Source organism: Cygnus olor, unplaced genomic scaffold (assembly GCF_009769625.2).
Source record: "Cygnus olor isolate bCygOlo1 unplaced genomic scaffold, bCygOlo1.pri.v2 S92, whole genome shotgun sequence".
Classification (NCBI taxonomy): Eukaryota; Metazoa; Chordata; class Aves; order Anseriformes; family Anatidae; genus Cygnus; species Cygnus olor.
Window position 1 is genome coordinate 1,854 of NW_024429089.1, and position 11,964 is coordinate 13,817.

General features: G+C 64.5%; 1 protein-coding gene across 2 annotated transcripts; it reads right to left on the reverse strand.

Moving 5' to 3' along the window:
* Positions 1–319: 319 nt before the first annotated feature.
* On the reverse strand, positions 320–11,380 carry SCN1B (sodium voltage-gated channel beta subunit 1). Of its 2 annotated transcripts, XM_040543472.1 has the most exons (6): positions 11,092–11,380; positions 10,896–10,990; positions 8,084–8,250; positions 4,152–4,392; positions 2,552–2,690; positions 320–584 (listed from the first exon to the last, which is right to left on the reverse strand). In XM_040543472.1, the coding sequence occupies exons 2-6, from the start codon at positions 10,936–10,938 to the stop codon at positions 518–520; spliced, it is 657 nt and encodes a 218-aa protein (XP_040399406.1). In that variant the 5' UTR covers positions 10,939–10,990; positions 11,092–11,380; the 3' UTR covers positions 320–517. The 2 variants fall into 2 exon arrangements, with proteins under 2 accessions (XP_040399406.1, XP_040399407.1); XM_040543473.1 differs by having other exon boundaries at positions 385–584; positions 10,896–11,225.
* Positions 11,381–11,964: the final 584 nt, after the last annotated feature.

The following is an 11,964-nucleotide window of genomic DNA, read 5'->3' on the forward strand; positions in this document are numbered from 1 at the left end:
CCCGACACCTGAGTCCTCTCCAGCAGCACCCATGGGTGCCCTGGCACCGATTCCTTCAAGGCAGCACCCATGGGTGCCCCGATGTCCAATTCCTCCAGGGCAGCACCCATGGGTGCCCCGACCCCTGAGTCCTCTTCAGCAGCACCCATGGGTGCCATGACACTCAACTCCTCCACAGCAGCACCCATGGGTGCCCTGACACCTGAGTCCTCCAGTGCAGCACCCATGGGTGCCCCGACACCCGAGTCATCTTCAGCAGCACCCATGGGTGCCCCGACATCCAATTTCTCCACGGCAGCACCCATGGGTGCCCCGGCACCGATTCCTCCAGGGCAGCACCCATGGGTGCCCCAACACCCGAGTCCTCTCCAGTAGCACCCATGGGTGCCCCGCCGCCCGTCTCCATCCTGGGGGCACCCATGGGTGGGGGCGCGGGCGCTGGGGCTGTGCCGCCCCCCCCGGGGGGTTATTGCAGGGGGGGGAGGTGCCGGGGCGAGGGGGGGGGCACCCATGGGTGCTACTCGGCCACCTGCACCCCCGCGCAGTTCTCCTTGCTCTCCGACGTGATGGCCAGGTACTCGGAGCTGGGGGAGGGGAGGCACCATTGGGACCCTACTGGGAGCCCACTGGGACCCTACCGGGAGCCCACTGGGACCCCATTTCCTACTGGGAACCCACTGGGACCCTACTGGGAGCCCATTTCCTACTGGGAGCCCACTGGGACCCTACCGGGAGCCCACTGGGACCCCATTTCCTACTGGGAACCCACTGGGACCCTACTGGGAGCCCATTTCCTACTGGGACCCCACTAGAGACCCTACTGGGACCCCAAATGGACCCCATAGCTACCCCATTCCACACTGGGACCCCACTGGGACCCCACTGGGACCCCACTGGGAGCCCACTGGGACCCTACTGGAACCCCCTTGGGTCCCCATTCCCCACTGGGACCCCATAGGGACCCTACTGGGATCCCCCTGGGACCCCATAAGGACCCTACTGGGACCCCATTTCCTACTGGGACCCCACTGGGACGCCATTTCCTACTGGGACTCCACTGGGACCCCATACTGGGACCCCACAGGGACGCCGTTTCCTACTGGGACCCCATTACACCCCACTGGGACCCCACTGGGACCCTACTGGGACCCTACTGGGACCCGATTTCCTACTGGGACCCCACTGGGAACCTACTGGGAGCCCACTGGGACCCCCATAGGGACCCCATTCCCCACTGGGAGCCCACTGGGACCCTACTGGGAGCCCACTGGGAACACACTGGGAGCCCGCAGTGACCCCATTCCCCACTGGGACCCCCCACCCTAGGCCCCTCCCGCCCCTTGACCCCGCCCACTCCGTGGCCCCGCCCACTCCATGACCCCGCCCACCCCGTGCCCCGCCCACTCCATGACCCCGCCCACCCCTGACCCCACCCACCCCCGTCCCCTTCCACCCCCAGCCACACCCACCCCGTGACCACTCCCACCCTGCGGCCCCGCCCAGCCCTTGACCCCGCCCACCCCATTGACCCCACCCACTTCGTGACCCCGCCCACCCCTGACCCCGCCCACCCCCTGTCCCCTTCCACCACCGGCCACTCCCACCCCGCGACCCATGCCCACCCCATGACCCCGCCCACCCCTCGACCCCGCCCACCCCTCGACCCCGCCCACCCCGTTGACCCCGCCCACTTCGTGACCCCGCCCACCCCCCATCCCCTTCCACCCCCGGCCACTCCCACCCCGCAACCCACTCCCACCCCTCGCCCCCCCGCCCCCCCCGAGGCCCCGCCCACCCCGAGGCCCCGCCCACCCCTCGACCCCGCCCGCCCTTTGACCCCGCCCACTTCGTGACCCCGCCCACTTCGTGACCCCGCCCACCCCCCCGTCCCCTTCCACCCCCGGCCACTCCCACCACGCAACCCACTCCCACCCCTCGCCCCCCCCGCCCACCCCGAGGCCCCGCCCACCCCTCGACCCCGCCCGTCCCTTGACCCCGCCCACCCGTTGACCCCACCCACTTCGTGACCCCGCCCACTTCGTGACCCCGCCCACCCCCCGTCCCCTTCCACCCCCGGCCACTCCCACCACGCAACCCACTCCCACCCCTCGCCCCTCCCTGCCCACCCCGAGGCCCCGCCCACCCCGAGGCCCCGCCCACCCCTCGACCCCGCCCATCCCTTGACCCGCCCACCCGTTGACCCCACCCACTTTATGACCCCGCCCACTTCGTGACCCCGCCCACCCCCCCATCCCCTTCCACTCCCACCCCGCGACCCACTCCCACCCCTCGCCCCTCCCCGCCCACCCCGAGGCCCCGCCCACCCCGAGGCCCCGCCCACCCCTCGACCCCGCCCGTCCCTTGACCCCGCCCACCCGTTGACCCCACCCACTTCGTGACCCCGCCCACTTCGTGACCCCGCCCACCCCCCGTCCCCTTCCACCCCCGGCCACTCCCACCACGCAACCCACTCCCACCCCTCGCCCCCCCGCCCACCCCGAGGCCCCTCCCACCCCGAGGCCCCGCCCACCCCGAGGCCCCGCCCACTCACGCGCTGTCGGGGGGCGGGGCCGAGGCGGCGGCCACCTTGCGGTAGCAGTAGAGCATCTCGGCGGCCAGCCAGAGGGTGAGCAGCACGATGAGGGCGTACATCAGCACCTCCGACACGATGCTCGCCAGGTCCCGCCGCGCTGGAGGACACGCCCCCCTTCCCCCTAAGCCACGCCCCCTTCCCCCCAAGCCACGCCCCCTTCCCCCTAAGCCGCGCCCCCTTCCCCCCCCCCCCGAGCCACGCCCCCTCCCCTCCAGGAGGCCCCCCCTAGCTCTTTTGCCCTTCCCTCTAGCCCCGCCCCCTTCGCGTAAACCCCGCCCCTCGTCTCCAACCCCGCCCCTCGTCTCCAACCCCGCCCCTCGTCTCCAACCCCGCCCCTCTGCCACGCCCCTAACAGTGGCCACGCCCGTTATCTGTAGCCACGCCCCCTTGGAGCCCCGCCCCCTTGCTGCCTTGAGCCCTAGCATACCCCCCCCCCCCCCGGATAAGCCCCGCCCCCTACTAAGCCACGCCTCCATCTAGAAGCCCCGCCTCCATTTATAAGCCACGCCCCCTCCTGGTTAGACCACGCCCCCGACAATAAGCCCCGCCCCCTAATACCCTCCTCCACCCCAGTGCCCCTCCATGCCACGCCCCACCCCTCCCAAACCCCGCCCCTTCCCAAGCCCCTCCCCCCAGTAAGCCCCACCCTTCTAAGCCCCTCCCCTTGGGTAAGCCCCTCCCCTTTTTCTTAGCCCCTCCCCTTAAAGCCCCACCACCCCTTATTCCTCCACCCCAGCCTCCCCCTTCCCCCCAACCTCCCCCTTCCCCTCCCTCAAGCCCCTCCCCCTTTCCCAAGCCCCACCCCCTTTCCTAAACCCCTCCCATTGATAGCCCCTCCCCTTTACTAGCCCCTCCCCTTCCTTGGCTCCTCCCCTTTTCCTTAGCCCCTCCCCTTAAAGCCCTTCTACCCCCTATCCTCCACCCCAACCTCCCCCTTCCGCAACCCAACCTCCCCCCTTCCCCTCCCCCAAACCCCACCCCCCTAAGGCCCCATCCCCTTTCTCGGCTCCTCCCCCTTTCCACAAGCCCCTCCCCTTCCTTGGCTCCTCCCCCTTTCTTAGCCCCTCCCCTTAAAGCCCCACCACCCCTTATTCCTCCGCCCCAGCCTCCCCCTTCCCCACCCCAACCTCCCCCCTTCCCCTCCCCCAAACCCCACCCCCTAAGGCCCCACCCCCTTTCTCGGCTCCTCCCCCTTTCCCCAAGCCCCTCCCCTTCCTTGACTCCTCCCCTTTTCTTAGCCCCTCCCCTTAAAGCCCCACCGTCCCCTACCCTCCACCCCAACCTCCCCCTTCCGCACCCTCCCCCTCTCCCTTCCCCAAGCCCCTCCCCCTCCCCCAAGCCCCACCCCTTTCTTAGCTCCTCCCCTTCCTTGGCTCCTCCCCCTTTCTTAGCCCCTCCCCTTAAAGCCCCACCACCCCTTATTCCTCCGCCCCAGCCTCCCCCGTCCCCACCCCAACCTCCCCCCTTCCCCTCCCCCAAACCCCACCCGCCGAGGCTCCGCCCCACCCCCGAACCCCACCCCCCTCAAGCCCCGCCCACCCCCTCAAGCCCCGCCCACCCTCGTCGACGACGGCCAGGCGCACGGTCTTGTTGCGGGCCAGGCTGTAGACGTAGCCCTCGAAGGTGAGGTTGCGGCGGAGGCGGCAGACGTAGAGGCCGGCGTGGGGCCGCCCCACGGCCGCCAGGCGCACCGAGAGGTCCTGCAGGTCCCGCGTGCCCCGCGAGCCGTTCCACGCCAGCACCCCCTGGAACGGGCCCGGCGCCACCCACGCGCCCTCCTCCGGGGTGTAGTGGAGGATCTGGGGGGGGAGAGGACGGAGGGTGGAGGCCCTAAAGGATTTGGGGTCACGGCCCTAAAGGATTTGGGATACGACCCTAAAGGATTTGGAGATATGGCCCTAAAGTACTGGAATCATGACCCTACAGGATTTGGAGATATGGCCCTAAACTATTTGGGGTCATGGCCCTAAAGGATTCGGGGTCACGGCCCTAAAGGATTTGGGATACGACCCTAAAGGATTTACGATACGACCCTCACGTATCTGGGAGCACGGACCTAAAGTATTTGGGATCATGACCCTAAAAGACTTGGGATCATGACCCTAAAGGACTTGGGATCATGACCCTAAGGGATTCGGGGTCACGGCCCTAAAGGATTTGGGGTCACGGCCCTAAAGGATTTGGGATACGACCCTAAAGGATTTGGAGATATGGCCCTAAAGTACTGGAATCATGACCCTACAGGATTTGGAGATATGGCCCTAAACTATTTGGGGTCATGGCCCTAAAGGATTCAGGGTCACGGCCCTAAAGGATTTGGGATACGACCCTAAAGGATTTGGAGATATGGCCCTAAAGTACTGGAATCATGACCCTACAGGATTTGGAGATATGGCCCTGAACTATTTGGGGTCATGGCCCTAAAGGATTTGGGATACAACCCTCACGTATTTGGGAGCACGGACCTAAAGTATTTGCGATCATGACCCTAAAAGACTTGGCATCATGACCCTAAAGGATTTGGAGATATGGCCCTAAACTATTTGGGGTCATGGCCCTAAAGTATTTGGGGTCATGGCCCTAAAGGATTCGGGGTCACGGCCCTAAAGGATTTGGGATACGACCCTAAAGGATTTGGAGATATGGCCCTAAAGTACTGGAATCATGACCCTAAAGGATTTGGAGATATAGCCCTAAACTATTTGGGGTCATGGCCCTAAAGTATTTGGGGTCATGGCCCTAAAGGATTCGGGGTCACGGCCCTAAAGGATTTGGGATACGACCCTAAAGGATTTGGAGATATGGCCCTAAAGTACTGGAATCATGACCCTACAGGATTTGGAGATATAGCCCTAAACTATTTGGGGTCATGGCCCTAAAGGATTTGGGGTCATGGCCCTAAAGGATTTGGGGTCACGGCCCTAAAGGATTTACGATACGACCCTCACGTATCTGGGAGCACGGACCTAAAGTATTTGGGATCATGACCCTAAAAGACTTGGGATCATGACCCTACAGGATTTGGAGATATGGCCCTAAACTATTTGGGGTCATGGCCCTAAAGGATTTGGGATACAACCCTCACGTATTTGGGAGCATGGACCTAAAGTATTTGGGATCATGACCCTAAAAGACTTGGGATCATGACCCTAAAGGATTTGGAGATATGGCCCTAAACTATTTGGGGTCATGGCCCTAAAGGATTTAGGATACGACCCTCACGTATTTGGGAGCACGGACCTAAAGTATTTGGGATTACAACCCTAAAGTATTGGGATCATGACCCTAAAAGACTTGGGATCATGACCCTAAAGGATTTGGGATGATGGCCCTTAAGGATTCGGGAGCACGGCCCTAAAGGATTCGGGGTCACGGCCCTAAAGGATTCGGGGTCACGGCCCTAAAGGATTCGGGGTCTGCCCCGCGAGCCGTTCCACGCCAGCACCCCCTGGAACGGGCCCGGCGCCACCCACGCGCCCTCCTCCGGGGTGTAGTGGAGGATCTGGGGGGGAGAGGACGGAGGGTGGAGGCCCTAAAGGATTTGGGGTCACGGCCCTAAAGGATTTGGGGTCATGGCCCTAAAGGATTTACGATACGACCCTCACGTATTTGGGAGCACGGACCTAAAGTATTTGGGATTACAACCCTAAAGTATTGGGATCATGACCCTAAAAGACTTGGGATCATGACCCTAAAGGACTTGGGATCATGACCCTAAGGGATTCGGGGTCACGGCCCTAAAGGATTTGGGGTCACGGCCCTAAAGGATTTGGGATACGACCCTAAAGGATTTGGAGATATGGCCCTAAAGTACTGGAATCATGACCCTACAGGATTTGGAGATATGGCCCTAAACTATTTGGGGTCATGGCCCTAAAGGATTTGGGGTCATGGCCCTAAAGGATTTGGGGTCACGGCCCTAAAGGATTTGGGATACGACCCTCACGTATCTGGGAGCACGGACCTAAAGTATTTGGGATCATGACCCTAAAAGACTTGGGATCATGACCCTACAGGATTTGGAGATATGGCCCTAAAGGATTTGGGGTCATGGCCCTAAAGGATTTGGGGTCACGGCCCTAAAGGATTTGGGATACAACCCTCACGTATCTGGGAGCACGGACCTAAAGTATTTGGGATTACAACCCTAAAGTATTGGGATCATGACCCTAAAAGACTTGGGATCATGACCCTAAAGGATTTGGGGTCATGTCCCTAAAGGATTTGGGGTAACAGCCCTAAAGGATTTGGAATCATGACCCTAAAGTATTGGGATCATGGCCCTAAAGGGTTTGGGGTCACAACCCTAAAGGATTTGGGGTCACGGTCCTAAACGATGTGGGGATATGGCCCTAAAGGATTTGGGGTCACGGCCCTGAAGGATTGGGATCATGGCCCTAAAAGATTTGGGGTCATGGACCTAAAGGATTTGGGGTAACAACCCTAAAGGACTTCGGATCATGGCCCCATAAGCACCCTTCCCCGGCCCCATAAGTGCCCTCCTGGCCCCATAAGCACCCCCGCAGCCCCATAAGTGCCCTCCCCCAGCCCCCTAAGCGCCCTCTCCGGCCCCATAAGCACCCCCTGCGGCCCCATAAGCACCCTCCCGGCCCCATAAACGCTCCCCCCAGCCCCATAAGCGCCCCCTGGGCTCATAAGCCCCCCCCCCAGCCCCATAAGCACACCACCCCGGCCCCATAAGCACGCCCCCGGCCCCATAAGCGCCCCCGCAGCCCCATAAGCGCCCCATAAGTGCCCTCCCGGCCCCATAAGCGCCCCATAAGTGCCCTCCCCCAGCCCCATAAGCGACCTCTCCGGCCCCATAAGTGCCCCCTCCCCAGCCCCATAAGCTCCCCCCGGCCCTATAAACACCCTCCCGGCCCCATAAGCGCCCTTCCCGGGCCTCATAAGAGCCCTTCCGACCCCATAAACGCCCCCCCCCCGGCCCCATAAGTGCCTCCCTGGCCCCATAAGCGCCCCCCCCAGCCCCATAAGCGCCCCCCTGGCCCCATAAGTGCCCCCTCCCGGGCCCCATAAGCGCTGCCCCCGGCCCCATAAGAGCCCTTCTGGCCCCATAAATGCCCCCCCCGGCCCCATAAGCACCCCCCCCCGGCCCCATAAGCGCCCCCCGCGGCCCCATAAGCTCCCCCCGGCCTTATAAACACCCTCCCGGCCCCATAAACGCCCCCCGCAGCCCCATAAACGCCCCTCCCCGGCCCCATAAACGTCCCCCCCCGGCCCCGTAAGCGCCCCCCTGGCCCTATAAGCGCACCCCCCCCGCCCCGACCCGGCCCCATAAGTGCCCCCCGCGGCCCCATAAGCTCCCCCCGGCCTTATAAACACCCTCCCGGCCCCATAAACGCCCCCCGCGGCCCCATAAACGCCCCTCCCCGGCCCCATAAACGTCCCCCCCGGCCCCGTAAGCGCCCCCCTGGCCCTATAAGCGACCCCCCTGCGCCCCGCCCCGGCCCCATAAGCGGCCCCACACACCTTGGTGAAGTCGGGGGCGCCTTCGGGGCGGAAGAACCACTCGCCCTCGGCCTCGGCGGGGGTCTCGCTGCGGCGCTTGCAGGCGATGCACAGCAGCTTGAAGGGGAGCCCCAGCACCGCCTCCGTCTCCGAGTCCACCTCCACGCAGCCCCCCTGCGCCCCCGAGGCTGGGGGGGGGGGGTGGCGTAAAAGGGGGGGTCACTTATGGGGACCCCCCCCCCCCCGACCCCAAAATCGGGGGAGAAATCGGGGTTCAATGGGATCGGAGGGTGGCTGGGGTCTCCCATCCAGCTGCGAACCGGACCCGACCCTGCTTAGCTTCCCAATTAAATGGGGTGTTCCAGGGTGGGGTGAGCATAGGGAAAATTGGGGAGGGGGCACAAGGGGACCCCCCAGAACCCCATTACTGAGGGGGAGGTCACTTGGAGGGGGGGTGACGCAAGGGGAGAACCCCCCCGACCCCAAAATTTGGGAGAAATCGGGGTTCGATGGGATCGGAGCGTGGATGGGGTCTCCCATCCAGCTGCGAACCGGGCCCGACCCTGCTTAGCTTCCCAATTAAATGGGGTGTTCCAGGGGGGTGAGCATTGGGAAAATGGGGGAAGGACCCAAATGGGGACCCCTCCCAGCACCCCAATATTGGGGGAGTCACATGGGGGGGGTCAGGTAAAGGGGAGACTCCCCCCCCACCCCAAAATTAGGGAGAAATTGGGGTTCAATGGGATCAGGAGGTGGACGGAGTCTCCCATCCAGCTGCGAACCGGGACCGACCCTGCTTAGCTTCCCAATTAAATGGGGTGTTCCAGGGGGGTGAGCATTGGGAAAATGGGGGAAGGACCCAAATGGGGACCCCTCCCAGCACCCCAATATTGGGGGAGTCACATGGGGGGGGTCAGGTAAAGGGGAGACTCCCCCCCCACCCCAAAATTAGGGAGAAATTGGGGTTCAATGGGATCAGGAGGTGGACGGAGTCTCCCATCCAGCTGCGAACCGGGACCGACCCTGCTTAGCTTCCCAATTAAATGGGGTGTTCCAGGGTGGGGTGAGCATAGGGAAAATTGGGGAGGGGGCACAAGGGGACCCCCCAGAACCCCATTACTGAGGGGGAGGTCACCTGGAGGGGGGGTGACGCAAGGGGAGAACCCCCCAGGACCCCAAAATGTGGGAGACGTCGGGGTTCAATGGGATCGGACGGTGGATGGGGTCTCCCATCCAGCTGCGAACCGGGACCGACCCTGCTTAGCTTCCCAATTGAATGGGGTGTTCCAGGGGGGTGAGCATAGGAAAATATGGGGGGGCACCCAAATAGGGATGGCCCCCAGCACCCCAATATTGGGGGAGTCACATGGGGGGGGCTGGACAATGGGACACACCCCCGGTACCCCAAAATTAGGGAGACGTCGGAGTTCAATGGGACCGGAGGGTGGATGGGGTCTCCCATCCAGCTGCAAACCGGACCCGACCCTGCTTAGCTTCCCAATTAAATGGGGTGTTCCAGGGTGGGGTGAGCATAGGGAAAATTGGGGAGGGGGCACAAGGGGACCCCCCAGAACCCCATTACTGAGGGGGAGGTCACCTGGAGGGGGGGTGACGCAAGGGGAGAACCCCCCAGGACCCCAAAATGTGGGAGACGTCGGGGTTCAATGGGATCGGACGGTGGATGGGGTCTCCCATCCAGGTGCGAACCGGGCCCGACCCTGCTTAGCTTCCCATTTAAATGGGGTGTTCCGGGGGGGGTGAGCATAGGGAAAATGGGGGAAGGACCCAAATGGGGACCCCCCCAGCACCCCAATACTGACAGGGGTCACTTGGAGGGGGGTTAGACAATGGGACAACCCCCCCCAGGACCCCAAAATCTGGGAGACATCGGGGTTCGATGGGATCGGAGGGTGGATGGGGTCTCCCATCCAGCTGCGAACCGGGCCCGACCCTGCTTAGCTTCCCAAATTAGATCGCGTGTTTTATGCAAAACGGGGGGGGGGGGGAGGCGAACACCCCTGCCACCCCCCCTCCCCAGCACTGCAGGGACACGGGGGGGGGGGGGGGTTGGTGACACGCATGTGCCACCCCCGGCACCGCAGGGACGCGTCACGGGCGGTGGTGACACCGGGTGGGTGGGCTGGGGGACAGAGGGGGGGGGGTGGGACCCCGGGGAGGGGACAGGGACATGGGGGGGCGGGGGGGGGGGGGGGGGGCAGGGACTGCGGCAAAGGGGACACTTGGGGACGGGGGGGGGGGTGGGGGGGGGACAGGGACTGCGGCAGGGACAGGTGACAGCGGGGACACTGCGGAGAGGTGGCACTTGGGGGGGGGGGAGGGGACACTTGGGGGGGGTGGAAGGGACACTTGGAGGGGGGGGAGGGGACACTTCGGGGGGGGGGGGTGACATCTCCGGTGTCATCTGTCCCCGTGGTGTCACTTGTCATTGACGGGGGGGGGGGGGGCAAGTTGGGGTCCCGGGACGGGACTTGGGGGGGGGGTTGAAAGGGTCCTGAGGACCTCTGGGGGTCCTCGAGGGGATCCCGAGGGGTCCTGAGGGAGTTTGGGGAAGTTTTTAAGGGGTCTGGGGGGGTCCAGGGAGTTTAAGGGGGGGGTCTAGGGGTGTCCGGGGAGGTTTAGGGGGGTTCTGGGGGGGTCCATGAGGGTCTAGAGGGGTTCTGAGGGGTCCAGGGGGGGTCTGAGGGGGTCCTGAGGGGGTCCTTGGGGGTCGTGGGGGGGTTCTGGGGGGGTCTAGAGGGGTCCTGGGGGGTCCAAGGGAGTCCTTGGGGGGTCCAGGGGGGTCCTGGAGGGTCCCCGCCCCCCCCAAACTCACCCATGAGGAGGCCGAGGAGCAGCGAGAGGCCGCTGAGGGCCATGGCGGGCCGAGCCCGGCTCGGGCCGGTTCGGGTCCTTTCGGCCGGGTTCGGGTCCCTTCGGGTGGGTTCGGGTCCGGTTCGGGTCTCTTCGGGCCCGGTTCGGGTCTCTTCGGCCCGGTTCGGCTCCCTTCGGCCCGGTTCGGGTCTCTTCGGCCGGGTTCGGGTCTCTTCGGGCCCGGTTCGGGTCTCTTCGGGCCCGGTTCGGGTCTCTTCGGCCCGGTTCGGGTCTCTTCGGGCCCGGTTCGGGTCTTTTCGGCCCGGTTCGGGTCCTTTCGGCCCGGTTCGGGTCTCTTCGGGCCCGGTTCGGCTCCCTTCGGCCCTTCCCGTCCCGCCGCTACCTCTGCGCCGCCCCCCTCAGCCCCCTGCCCCGGCCATGGGCCCCTCCCCCGCCGGATCCCGGTCCCCGCGGGGGGGGGGGGGGGGGAGCGGAGCGGGGGGTCCCGGCCGCTGCTGAGGGTCCGGGATGAGGAGGGGGCTTCACGGCATGGCCGCCGGGGGGGGGCGCCGGGGCCGCTTCGGGTCCTTTCGGGGCTCTTCGGAGCCGGTCGGAACCGTTCGGGGCCCGGGATGGGTTCGGGGAGGGTTCGGAGAGATTCGGAAGGGTTCGGGGAGGGTTCGGAGCCGCTCGGCAACGTTCGGCTCTTTCCGGAGCCGCTCGGCCCGGCGCAGTGCGGCGGCGGAGAGGGGCGGGGCTGTGGCGTCAGAGGGAGGGGGCGGGGCCAGCGCGTGACCACGCCCCTTCCTCTCCCCCGCCCGCCCCCTGGGTCCCAAAATGGCGGCGGTCCGCCCCAAAACCCCCAAATCCGCTAAATCCCCCTTAAATCACCCAAATTCCCCCTTAAATCCCTTAATTTCCTCCTCCATCCTTCCAAATCCCCCCTAAACCTTCTCAATTTTCCTCCAAATCCCCGATTTCCACACAAATTCCACCAACTTCCACCTAAATCCCCCCGAAATCCCACTTTTTCCACCAAACTTCCCCAAAACGCTCCCTAAATGCCCTCGTACCCTCCCAAATCCCCTCTA

What these genes read in the sequence shown, in the direction of transcription:
- SCN1B (XM_040543472.1), bottom strand. Translation starts at nt 10,938, where the DNA reads ATGGCCCTCAGCGGCCTCTCGCTGCTCCTCGGCCTCCTCATGG. An exon ending in GCGCCCCCGACTTCACCAAG is followed by an intron (nt 4,393 to 8,083) that starts GTGTGTGGGGCC and finishes CTCCCCCCCCAG; the next exon opens with ATCCTCCACTACACCCCGGA. An exon ending in GCCCCGCCCCCCGACAGCGC is followed by an intron (nt 585 to 2,551) that starts GTGAGTGGGCGG and finishes CCCCTCCCCCAG; the next exon opens with CTCCGAGTACCTGGCCATCA.